The sequence below is a fragment of the Phodopus roborovskii genome, unplaced genomic scaffold (assembly GCF_943737965.1).
Source record: "Phodopus roborovskii unplaced genomic scaffold, PHOROB, whole genome shotgun sequence".
Classification (NCBI taxonomy): Eukaryota; Metazoa; Chordata; class Mammalia; order Rodentia; family Cricetidae; genus Phodopus; species Phodopus roborovskii.
The window spans coordinates 21,140,902-21,154,453 of record NW_026126416.1 but is presented as its reverse complement, the minus strand read 5'-3'; the positions used below and the strand labels follow the sequence as shown (position 1 = coordinate 21,154,453).

Below are 13,552 nucleotides of genomic sequence, written 5' to 3'. Positions count from 1 at the left end.
TTGGAATGGCTTATAAAATTCTGTACCTACAAACACAGTTGAGAGAAGCAGAGGACAGAGGGGAAGCGAGATCAGGGCAGAGTAAGCATGGTGAAATGGAAGCAGTTTTTTCTCATACATAAAAGGCTGGGAAATGTGTTTGAATAGAAGATAATTGTATGACTTCAAACCTGTTGGGTTTTTTTTTTTTTAACATTTTGCTCAATATTTATGCATGAGAGTAGAAAACTGATTTCCCAAAAGTAAAATTTGTACAGCATTTTTAAAAAATGGTTTTTTGTTTTTCCTTCTATGGTTCAGAAATAGTACTTGCCTAGTAACAGTAGCAATATAATCAACTGAAAGCTTTGAAGGTAGACAAAGATGAGCATTTGCATTGTTACGGTGTACATCAGATAGAACCTTTCACATGAGCTCTTGCCTTTCTTTCACAGATGTTAGTTCTCCCTTGTCACCCTCTGTCCCCATTCTCGTCATCTCTTCCCCTTTCTTCAGTGCCTGTTTGTCCCTCTGAAACCTGAAGGTCTCTTCGCTCATTGTTGTTGTGGCCTGAAAATCTGTCCTAGAACATTAGACTGATAATGAAATATTTTAGATAGTAGAGTTGGGTTTTTTTACGGTGTTTTTCAGACATTGGATTTACCTTTTATATTTGTTAATTTGTGAGGGTTTTGTGGCATAGGGGATCAACTGCCATATGAAATGGCCTTGTTGAATAAGAGAGACATCCCATTACCAAGTATAACATGTGTCTAGAAACCAGAATTAACTGGTACCGTATTGTGCAGTTTTTCCATGGGGAGTTGAATGCCTCCTCACTCACTGTTTTTTAAGCAGGGGAATGGCAGGATCTGATGGTGTGGGCAGTAGGCTCTAGGCTAGCAGAGTTGGAAGCCAAACAGCTGGTGAGGGAGGAAGTAGCTTTGACTGAGTTGGAGTTTGGAGTTAGAAATGGATGGGTTTGGATAATGTTCTGAACAAAGTATTGAGTTGTTTTGTTGATATACTGGATAGGTTGGATGGAAGTAAAACAGGGTCATCAAGACACCCCCCCCCTTACACATACCCCATCCCTGTCTTCAAAATCAGGTACATGGTGATAACACTAGGTGTGGGGAACACTTGAGACAGGACAGGGTTTAGGGGAAAACACCAAGCTGATACCTGTTGCTTCGAGTTGAATGTGGTAATGTGTGGTAAAGCAGACGACAGATTGGGAGCTGGCTGATCAGAGGAAATATCTAAGTGAGGTAAATAAAGTAAGTGGGAAGCAGAAGCAGTCAATAAGTAAAGGAACAGAAGCTTGGCAGGGACGTTAGGGACAACAAGAAGGGAAGGTTGGGCAGTGTATGTTCTAGAGAGTAAGTGACAACTTGCTGCTATTGTATTGAGCGCACCTGATCTGAAAATGCAGAGTACATTGGTGATCTACAGGAGAACTTCCCAGAGGTGTGAGGGTGATTGACCTCAGTGGTAAACAAATGAGGGTAGTAATGACTGGCACTGCTTTTAAGGAAACATTGCTTTGTAGGGGAACAGAAAGGGTCAAGGGAGGGTTGTTTTAAAGACAGGTTGCTGAGGAATACTTTATATTAGCTGAGTAATAAAACGAGGTATGGGATGAATGCAGCTGGGCTGTGTATTGGGAGCAACAAAGGGAAGTACTGGTTGTCTTACTGTTCTAGGAAAGTATAGACATGGCCATGGGTGAGGATGAGAACATTTAGTAGCAACAAAGTAGGTCAAGGGTAAAGGCATAAGAGAAGATAAAACTGTTGGTAGATATAGCCGGGTGTTGAGTATCTACAGAAAGCCATGGCTTGAATTCATGAGATCAGTCAGGACATTTCTGTAGCTTTGGGAGCAGTGTTTATAACCACTTGCATAGAGGCCTGAAATTAATGGTAATGGATTTGTGGGAGGAATGAAGTGCAGTGAAAGGAGTTGTATTTGTTTCAGAGGAATAGTGAGTTAGAGGAATAGTGAATACAGGAGGGATGATGGTGAAAAGTGAGCAGTGAAGAAGAGAAACTGTATCAAAAGCTGGACCTTGAAGGCCTTAGCTCCCCATTGTAGACACTGTTAGTCAACATTACCTGTAATCCACATAAGAAAAATAGCTGGGCATGGTGGTGCAGACCTCTAATCCCAGCACCAAAGGCAGGCAGATGGCTGCAAGTTCTGGACCAGTCAGGTCTACATAGTAGGTTCCTGCCTGCCAAGTCAGGGAGCCCCCCTCAAAACAAACAAACAAATGACTAAGTGAGTAAATAAATCAAACAAACAAATGAATGAATAAGTAAGTGAGTAAGTAAATAAAATTGAAAAAAATTGCAGGGTGAGGAGAGAGGAAAAGGGCATGGAAGAAGAAGAAAGCTGACATAGTTGTGATTGGAGTAGTTAGTGACTGCTTTTTTGAGGACTTGCTAAGAAACTGACCAAGTATTAATCATATTATGTGCTGAAGGCAGCCAAAGCTTTGAGGTAGGTGGATGTTACCTATTCTAAGCAGGAAGAAAGCCAGGTCAGAAGCCTTGTTCAAGGTCATGCAAGGAGGGAGTGCAGAGCAAGGACCTGAAGCAGTCTGTTCTGCTGTTGTGTCTGTGTTGTTGCTGGTGGATTTTGTTTTGTTGTGCTAGGGGATCATGCCCTGGCTTTGTATATCAGGTCAGTGTTCTGCCCTGAGCCATGTCCTCAGGCCTAGACCAACTGCTTAACCATTCCTGGGTATGTCTTCTCCTTTAACTTACTGGAGTACTTGCAACATGGGGGACTTGTCTTTAAAAGGCACCATGCTGAAATTGCACATAGTTTTATCATTTTCTTAGAAACAAGAGTAGTGATTTGAAACATTTGTTGAAGCATAAAGTGCTATAGAGTGGAACCTAGGATAAACAAGGCAGACATTTTGCCTATTGTCATGTGACTAGGCAGCACCTGGATTTGATCCTTTTAGTGGCCCTAGTGACCAAGTCTTACCCCTCTCAAGATAGGCTAGGGATTCAGTTTTTATGGTTAAAAAAAAAAAAAAAAAAAAAAAAAAAGCTTGGCAACCTAGTGTGCTTTAAAATGTTTCTAATCATAAATAATAAAGAATTAATTTTCTGGGTGTGGCATTGTACTCCTTTAATCCCAGCATTCAGGAGACAGGTAGACCTCTGTGAGTTCTAGGACAGCCACGACTACACAATGAAACCCTGTTTTGAAAAGTCAAAAAAAAAAAGTAATTAGCTTTTTACCTATGGTATGTACAGAGGATTTTCATTCAAATATAGGTATTACAAACACAGAATGTTGAATTATTGAATTAATAGTGCTACTGAGCACTATATGTATATATTATGTGCATATGATGGTGCATAATTATTACCTTCTGTGTGATTTGTGGTGCAGGTCATCCAACCAACAACCTCATAGAAGTTAGTCATGTACTCTTTTCATTGAAATACACCCCAGCTCTCTGAATAAAATTTAAATTTGAGTTAGATAAGAGATAGAGTGATGGCTTAGCTATAGAGTGCTTCCTGCTCTTGCAGAAGACCTGAGTTTGAGTCTCAGTACCCACATCAGACAGCTCCCAGCTGCCTATAACTGCAGTTCCAGAGGATGGGATAGTCTCTTCTGGCCTCTGCAGGGACGGATACACACGCACGTGCGCGCACGCGCGTGCACACACACACACAGACACACACAGACACACGGCTTACAGTCATATATATACATAAATTAAAAACAGACCCCACAAGAGTCACATAAGATCAGAATGTGAAAGCTAGTGCTTCACAATTTAAAAGTAGGCCTTATAGACAACAGCAGCCATTTTGACTCAAAACAATAGACTCCTAGGCCCTGCTCTGTCAGTCACACTTTCTGTGAGTTTTGTGGGGCTCTATTTCTATATCTATGTTTGTATTCATCCCACGTGGGACCCCTTGGAGGAGAAAGAAGAGTACTATAAACATGAACTTTGCTTAGATAATTGCTATTTTAAAAGCTAAAGAAGTAAGAATGTTTGGGGATAAGAAACAAGATTTTGCTGACATTTTCTGAAAGCATAGTTTTTCTGGTGTCTCTTAAGCTTCAAATTATCTACTCTGTTCCTATGTGATGTTTATTTAAAAAACACTTCTATTTTCAGTTGGATGGATTTATTGCTCGAAACTGGGCCAATCAAAAATCAGCTTTGGGAAGTGCTCTTGATCCACTTGCTGATAAAGTTCTTATCAGCATCTTATATGTTAGCTTGACCTATGCAGATCTTATTCCAGGTAAGAACACTTGTGTGTACTTTAAATAACAGGGACCAACAATGGTAGTGAGCTTAGGCCTTCTCTTGAGGGAAATACTTTTTAAACTGTCACACTGTTTATTGTAGAATTTGTGTCCTTGTTAGACTAGTGGAAACAGTTTCTTTACAACTTTTTAATAGTTCACAGTGCTGATTCATAATACTTAAAAATCTTCATAAGTCATATTTTTTTTAATTTTTATTTTATGTATATTGTATGTGTGAGTATTTGTCTGCATATATATCTGTATACAACTTGGTACCTGGTGCCTCCTGAAGGCAGAAGGAGGGTATCAGATTTGCTGGAACTGAAGATAAAGATGGTTGTAAAGCCTCCATGTGGGTCCTGGAATCAAACTCAGGTCTTCTAGAAGATCAGCTGGTGCTCTTAACTGCAGAGCAATCTCTCCAGCCCCCAGGGTTATCTATTACAGTTTATTCGTAAAGGGAACTCTGATACTATAAAGATATGTAAATTTTACCCTATTGACTTTTTTTTTTAAAAAAAAAATTTATTTATACATATGGTGCTTTTGGCATGTATGCCTGCATGACAGAGGACATCAGATTCCATTATAGATGGTTGTCAGCCACCATGCGGATGCTAGGAATTTAACTCAAGACTTCTGGAAGAGCAACCAATGCTCTTAACTGCTGAGCTGATTCTCCAGGCTCCACATTAGTCATTATTGTTCAGTTTCAAATCTGTATACATATATAATGCATTAACTGAATACTCTAACTTCATGGTCTCTTGCTTTATGAGTTTCCATGCCTCTCTGGTTCTTCATTTTGTGCTTAGGCTGTATTTCTCAAGCAGTTTTTCTCCCGCATCCTCACAAGAGTTGAAGTGGAGTTTGAGGACAGAAGCTGATCCATTGTTGGTGTCTGGTAGAAGTGTTGTGGTGTCTCCTTCCGATCTTGTATTGTCCATTAGTGTCCATTGTTGGCATCTGGTAGATGAAGTGTAGTGATGCTTGTCCTGCTTGATACTGGTTTTCTAAGTGTTCAAGATACATTAGTTAGTTAGATATTCTGTTTTCCAGTGTATATGATCTTAGAATCAACTTTTTCCAAAGGGAAAATCTGTTGGGGATTGATTGGTTTTGTCAATGGAATTTATACATAGATCTCTTTGGAAAATTTGAAACATTTTACAATTGTCTTCTTGGTCACAAATGCCATGTATCTACTGTATTTTTGATAGATTTATTAGTCTCAAGTAACTGATAGTTCTTAATGTTCTTACCAATGGAAGCATTTAGATATTGTGTGATGATCACAGTTATTGGCATGACAATAGTTCTTTTCCTATGTTAATAACCTATGTGTAGTAAAGCTTACTCTGACTCTGTTAATTCTGCTGGCTTGTTTCCAGGCCCAGTATGCACTGTCTGACTTTTCTCTCTGACTTCCTTACTGTATTGTTTATCTCATGCTGAGCAGGAGAAGCCTCTCACCCAACCACATTGTGAAGTGATTCCTCTTTTCAAGTCGCATAGTAGTTTTTCTTGGAAATTTCTTCCAAGTGTTTATTATGACGGAACACTGAGAACTCTTTCTTGGCATATTATTAGCCTAGCATTTTTCCTCTTTAAACTGCTATTATGAAATGAGTTGCATTACTGATTTTCTAGAGTTAAGATGACCTGTAGTCCTGATGAAAATCAATGTTGGCCACCATGCATTCTGGAGATACTGTTGGATTTGATTTGATTGTATTTTGCTGAAGATTTCTCATTCAGATTCATGAGTTTAGTCTGGCATACTTTCTTGTGGAAGGTGTCCTTTGTGATTTTTGTTCCCACCAGTGGCTTTATACTTGCCTACATTATTCTACCTACCACTGAGCTAAATTCCCAGGCTATAGCCTGGAATTTGTTTCTTGAAAAATCTTTGTTTTTTTAAATTAACTTTTTAAGTTATAAAGTAATGGCTTTTATTATGGCATCTTCATACATGGGTGTCATTACACATTGTCCTCAGTCATTTCCCTCTCTGCCTCCAGTGGACCCTTTTCATTCTCCAGTTAGTTCCCTCTGCTTCCTGTTGTACATATATGCCATTACCTGCTCTACAACCTACTTTGCTTAAGACCTTCTTTCAGGGATCCCCTTTCTAGCCTTATGACCCACAAGACATTAATACTCCCACACATGCAGATGTGCACATTTATACATGTAAAATTTTAAGTTCTACAGGACAGAAAATGTGTGTTTTTGAGTCTGACTTATTTAGCCTAATAATGATTTTCAAGCCATTTACTGCAGATGTCATGATTTCTGTTTTCTTTTAACTGAAGTTTTTGTTCATCCATTCATTCATGAACACCTAGACTGTTTCCATTTCCCAACTCTTTTGAAAAGTGCAGCAGTAAACATGTAGTTCCCAGAGTCCTTCTGCTGTGTGCTCCAGTGGCATCACTGGGTTACATGGTAGTTCTGTTCTGCTCTTGAGGAAGCTCCATGCAGATAGATCTCTCTAGTAGTTGGGTCCCCTCCATCACTGAATAAGAGGTGTCTTTCCCCCCACCCCATTCTCATCAGCATTTGTTGTATGTCTTCTTGGTGATATCTGTTCTCACTAGGTTCCTGTTTTTAATGGCAGTGTTGTAAATTTCCTCATCAAACAGGTCAGTGATTTTATTTTTTTTCTTCAGTTCTTGGGTGGGATTCATGTGACATTACATTACAGGTTTGTTTTTTGTTGTTGTTGTTTTTGTTTGTTTGTTTTTTCCCCTAGTTTTTCATCTTGGATGTTTGATAGGATTTGTTGAAGCCATTAAGTAGAGTTTTGAAAGATGATTTTTTTTTGTTTTTCTTAATTGTTCTAGGGTAATTTAGTTTAATAATTCATCTTTTGTGCATTTTTTAAGTTGTGTGTTTTTTTTTCCCTCTAGGAACTTACCCATTTTATTTATATTATTAAGAAGTTAACAAAAAAAGAAGTTATTTGTAACAACTTTTTTGTTGGTACCATAAGATATATGGTATATAATAATTCCTGACTTTCATCTGAAGTCTTACTCCCTTCTGTTTTTTCTCTTGATTAGTTTTGTCACATGCTTGCCAGTTCTGTGACTCCTAATGAACCAAATATGTTTGAAAAGACTCATTAAATATTGCTCGCCTCCCTGGATTTTCCTTGATCATTTTTTTTTTTTTTTAAATATGAGTTCTTCTAGTAGAAATAAAAAAGGCGCCACATGTAATGCAACATTCTTAGTAGCTATGTTAAATTAGAAATAGAATAAAATTTGAGATTTTTTTTAAATCCACTGGATTAATGTCATTCTGTTGGGCTGGTAAGTTGACTCAGCTTTAGGTGCCTCCAAGCCTGAGGACCTGAGTTCAATCCTCTGGATCCACATAGTAGAGCGAGAATTCTGGAAATCGGTTCTGACCTCCTGTGCTAGCACATGTGTACCCCCCCACACACACACACAGGCTCACACACTAAATTAATATTTTAAATGCAATTCACAATGATTCTAGTGTATAACAAAAAAAAAAAAATACCAAATTGAAGTTTAAAACTTCAAAACAGTGTTTATATCCATTTACTGTGCCTTTCTATTTTGATGAGCTACCTCTTACATATTGATAGTGCTTGTGGCTGTGTGTATTGACAATGCAGCCTGTAGATGGGCACATTGCTCATTGCTCTAGCTTTTGTGAAGTTTACATGAGGCTGCATTTTCTGCTTATGTATCACTTCACTGCATTGCGTGTGTTAGTGTTTTTTGTCATTGTCCAATACAGAGCATTTTTCTGATAATTTTTGTCTGTCTGACAATTATCTTAGGTTGGGATGTGGCTCAGGGTCAAAACATTTCCGTAGTATGTATGAAGCTCTGTGTTCAGTTCCCAATACAACCAAAATAATAGTATGTTTTAGTTCTCAATTTGTGTGGATTCTGGAGGTATCTTAATGATTTCAAGCTTAACTGCATGTTCAGAGACTTTATGCTCTATGACTTTAGTTTTCAACCTGTATACAGACATGTGCTTCAGTGAATGGATGGATATTCTGCAGTACTGTGTTGTGATGTTTTCTTTGTAAGCCCAGTAAGTGAAATTTTCAGTCTGTTGTAATCTTTCACATCTTGACTCCCCATCCCCCATCCCCTTAGGCTGCTTGTCAGTTCCTGAGAGATTAGGTTAAAGTTTCCTTTTTGTCATGTTTTACTCATCTCCCCCCCCCCACAATTCTAATTTTGCTTTGTTATTAAAAGCATCTAAGTTGGAATTGTGTATTTATGACAAATGAAGTATTTTATTTGGAAGTGGCACACTAGATGATTGCAGGTAGTAAAATGACTCTGGAGACACTGCCAGGTCCTGGTGCTGGATTGATTAAAAGCACTGCCCAAGTCTGCATTCGGTAGACCTCCATCCCTGCACAGGTTTCTTCACATTTACTGATTTTGATTTGTAGAGGTTAGCTGCATTTTAAAGTGTGGTGGTTGTTAATTTACCAGCTAATGCTTACTGTAGGAATATTTGTTTAGTGATTAAGAAAGTGCATCTAAAAATCATGGTCCATGTGGCTAATAGTAGTCTGCCTATTCATTTTCTCTTTGGAACAGCACTATTGAGGATGGTGAGGCCAAGGCAAATTCAGTTAGATCTGCAGTTGTAAGTACAGAGCCAACAGAATGTCAGAACTGCAGAAGGCCCTAAACAGCCTCAGATTACCTTTGAGCTGTTTGAAAATATCACTAAAAGGATATCTATGATTTGAACTATGATTTAAATTCAGTATTTTTCCCATTGAATTTATTTTGTAAAATATGAAGGATTGTGGTATAGAAGGCTTTCTAGTGAAGTAAGTTCTCTGTCCTACCATCTAAAATATCTTCCCGTTGGCTATTGTCCTGGGCCATGTTGGAAAATCTGAGGAATATGAGTTGAGTATCTCCAGTGATAAACACCTTGGTGTTTTGGATTGTTCGGGGATTAGTGATGCTCAATGGGCAATGTGTAAATATTTTAAAACCCAAGAAACTGAAATCTGGAACATATCTTGTCCAAGCACCTTGGATAAGGGAGACAGCCAGTGATAAAAACTGATTGACAGGCTGGGCAGGGAGAAGAATAGTTATGTGGGTAGGAACTAGCTCAACAAGAGTGAAAATAGTTTTGCATTTCTGTAAACTATGTATGTAAATGCTCTTTAGAGAATATACTAAAATTCAGATATAAAAAATCCCGAGACTTCAGGATGTTCTAACTTCTGACATTCCCTTGAACCTCCTTATCATTCCTTTTCATTGGATTCCAGTGAGCATGACCTCTTTTTCCCACAATCACAAAGCTGAGAAGGGTAGGGGGTGGAGAGGCTGGATGTAGCTCACACTATCATGTAAAGACTTGTTTATAGATAGACAGAGAGAACCAAAGTGGTGAGCGGATCAGAAATCTGTCTACACTTCATTCTGATTACAAGAAGGAATAAAAAGACCAGGGCTTCACTGTAGAGGCATGAATCATCCATAAACAATTGTTACAAAGTTTTTACTTATGGAACACATTTAATAGTATGAGGCTGAACAAGGCTTTTCTGCAGTCATAGTATGTATTTATAATTTTCAGGCTCCTCATTACTGATTTTTATATTTGATTTTCAGTCCCACTCACTTACATGATAATTTCAAGAGATGTAATGTTGATCGCTGCAGTGTTTTATGTCAGATACCGAACTCTGCCAACACCGGTAAGTTTCAGAAATATTCCTTTAGCGTTACTTACAAATATTCACTCTATTGGATGTAATTTTACTGAATGAGAATAATTTATGGCAATAATTTGAACACACTAATTTATAGCTGTCTTAAAAGCTGGGTTTCTGTCTGGACATGGTGACATATTTTTTTTCCTCAGTATTCAAGAGCCAGAAATAGATAGATCTCTGAGATTGAGACTAGACTGGGGTCTACAGGGCTACAGTGAGATGCTAAAATAAAATTAAAAAAAAAAAAAAACCTAATTTCTATGAAGTCCAGCTTTTCAGTTGATGATGTATTGGTATATGAAACCCAGGGCAGCTGGCCAAGGCCCAAGCAGCTCACTCTTAGAGGTGTTTCATACCTCCAGGCTATATATTGTTTCATTTAGTCTCACCATGGATGGTCTAGAAGAATGGTTTGCTCACATACTGGTTCATAAGTATATAAGTATAGCATTACTCTTTTTGTTTCTCTTTTTGTTTGTGTTTTTTTTTTTTTTTTTTTTTTTTTTTTTTGCTTTGTTTCCCGTAAAATAGAATAACTTAAGTTTCTTTAGGGAAAATATGTGATGAACCAAACTTTGTGAAAGCAATTGAGTACAATTTTGTAGGACTTGACAAATCTACATTTTGAATAATCTTACTTTTGATAGCCTAGAATTATTAGCAAGGTATGTAAATAGTGCTTATTTAACATGATGAAGAAGATGCTTATACAATGGGGCTAGGCATAGGATAAGCACTGGTAACTTTTGTTTGAAACCTGAACAATAAATGAAACTCTTTTTCTTTTGGCAGCGAACACTAGCTAAGTACTTCAATCCTTGCTATGCTACTGCTAGGTTAAAACCCACATTCATCAGCAAGGTAAGAGAACCACAGCAGCCTTTTAAAGAAGCCCGTCCTTTATGAAATTTTATTATAATGGAATAAATGTAAGTCTCAGGAGCAGATGAGGACAAAAGTATATTAAACGTGTACATGCACATGACACAGTTTTCTCGGCTGAATCTGGAGCTTTCCTTAGCTCTAGGTATCTCCGGTCTCTTTACTCTGCTAAGCTATTTCTGTAGCCTCAACCCTGTTATTTTTAAGTGTTAGATGAACAGGGACTACTTGTCTATGTGTTTTGTAAGTCTTTTTCAGAATCATAAATGTACGCCTTGATATTAATGCCTTGATAACTTCACTGAAGTCATCCTTTCATTCTATTTCTTGTGACAGATGTAAAAGATTAGATGTCTTTGGGACAGAGGGACCATTGTCTTGTTCAGGCACAGACTATTAACAACATAACTTCATGTGACTTCATTTGTGTCAAGTGCAACAATTTGAATGTAACACTCCATAGAATGTCACTTGAAATGCTGGGACATCTGCACCAATAAACCCTTGTTCTTATAGGAAGTTTCTCAGACAGAATTATTTATTTTAGGAAACACTGTGATCACTGTCATTTGACTGCAGAATGAATAATAGGACCGAGGTGCATCTCTGTACATCTTCCTTAACTGCATCATACTTAGGTTGTTTCATAGAATGTTGTCTTTGGCTATTTCTGGTCAGGTTGTGCTTATTTCCCCAGAGGACTTCATGGCAATGAATGCATTTCAGTTTTCTGACCTCACAGAGTGTGGCAGGCAGCAAGTAAAGCGGCCTTGGAAATCTGTGTTTGGTTGTGTTGTTTGCTATGATCCTCTCACCCAGAGAGAAGCCATTTCATACATAATCTCATATTTACAGAGCTATTTGAATGGCTAGCTAGGAAAAAAGGCAGAGAATTTTATAGCATCATCGAATCGCTGTGGGATTCAAGATGTGGTACTTTCTGATAGTTGTCATTATTCTTGTGAATAAAGCTGCATAGGCAGATAGGCCAGTTGGTGACTCTGACATGTTACGTGTTCTTATCTGGGAATACATACCAACTTTGGCATGGATAATGTTGTTCAATCCAGAATGCTTTATCATGATGAGTATTCCTTTGCCTCAAAAGCTTCAAACAGGATCCATTTGTCACTGTTCATTTATAATGCCTTTATTTTTAAGGTAAATACAGCAGTCCAGTTAATTTTGGTGGCAGCTTCTTTGGCAGCTCCAGTTTTCAACTATGCTGACAGCATTTATCTTCAGATACTATGGTAAGCTAAATTTAGAATTACTCAGAGAATATCAGTACAATGGTTTATTGTGGTGATCCTAGAGTGACTTTGTCCTTGAAGTGTTTAATGACTACTCTGGCCATCCCCTTTCCCCTTCCTTTTCCTGATTTTATTTGCTGTGTTTTTTCAAATACTCACTGAGTCCATCAGTGCTACTTGTGTGTGCACAGGTGTAGTCCCCTCTATTAGAGCATGGGTAACCTGAGGAGCCTGATGAAAACCAGTTCTCCTTCCCCAGCAGCCATCAGTTGACAACAGCTTCTCAGAAAGGTGTAGAACTTCGTGATTCCCAACCATATTCATGCAGAGAAGTTTGGCTGGCTTGTGCTGGTCTTATGCATACCTACAGTCATAGCCACTATAAGTTCATGTGTGTCACTATCATGTTCAATAAATACTACTTTGTTGCAAGCGTCCATTACCTCTGGCTCTTAAAATTTCTCCCTGCATGGTGATCCCTGAGCCTTGGGGGTGGGGGGTAGGGTGTATGGTTGGTGTAGTCTCTCATAAGCAACAGTTTTACCCAGCATTGAACCCTGAAAGCTGCAATAGCAAGTGTTTGCAGTAGTGGCACAAATATCATGGGACTGACCAACCACTTTCTGATTGAATTTAAACCTACTCTACAAGATGGAACTAAAGCCTGGTTCCATTAACAGGACCCCAAAACCAGTGGCTAGCTAAGTCATAGACCCTAAGAGAGAACTTAATACTATAATCCTGTCAAGTGGACATAGTAATGAGTTGTGTCTAAGTTCTTGTCTTTATACCCATGTTAGTGCTTCTACCAACCTTCACCAGAGAAGCTTCTTACACTAGATGGTGATTAACACAACTGGCCAATGTGCAGTCATTCTTAACCTTACTCTCAGGCACAGAGCATAGAAGTTAGCAGTCATAACTTGGAGGAATGAGAAGTATTGCCAATGTGTTTTAGAGGAAGAAGAAAAAGTAATAGGGAGGGATAAGGATAGGAAGGACGTGGCATTTGAGCCATAACTACAGGTGAGCTGGGCCCTCAGCAGACATTTTTGGACAGTAGTGTTGAGGATCCAGGCTGGTAGAGGGGAGTAGTGGGGGGGGGGGACACCCAGTCAAAGCACTTTGAATCTTATTTTAGCATGCTAATTGCTGTGTACACTGTGAAGATGTGTCTTGATTAAGAGCTGAGGCCAATAGAGAGTAGAGAGAGGAATTAAGAGGGGGGATTCACCAGCCATAGAAATGGAGGGAGTCAGACATACAGAATGGAGGAGAGGTAAAGAGTCACATGGCAGAACATAGATTTATAGAAGTGGGTTCATTTAAGTTATAAGAGCTAATTGGGAATAAACCTAAGCTAAGGTCAAGCTTTCATAATTAGTAATAAGTTGCT

The 13,552-nt window shown here is 38.5% G+C and overlaps 1 protein-coding gene across 1 annotated transcript in view; it reads left to right on the top strand.

Annotated features, from left to right (window-relative positions):
- Mcm8 (minichromosome maintenance 8 homologous recombination repair factor) overlaps nucleotides 1-13,552 on the top strand; it is a 52,227-nt gene that overhangs the window by 37,947 nt on the left and 728 nt on the right. The window contains exons 19-22 of the mRNA XM_051183320.1: nucleotides 4,139-4,268; nucleotides 9,918-10,003; nucleotides 10,814-10,882; nucleotides 12,065-12,156. Coding sequence (XP_051039277.1) covers nucleotides 4,139-4,268; nucleotides 9,918-10,003; nucleotides 10,814-10,882; nucleotides 12,065-12,156 — 377 coding nt within the window. The remainder of the gene's footprint in view (nucleotides 1-4,138; nucleotides 4,269-9,917; nucleotides 10,004-10,813; nucleotides 10,883-12,064; nucleotides 12,157-13,552) is intronic.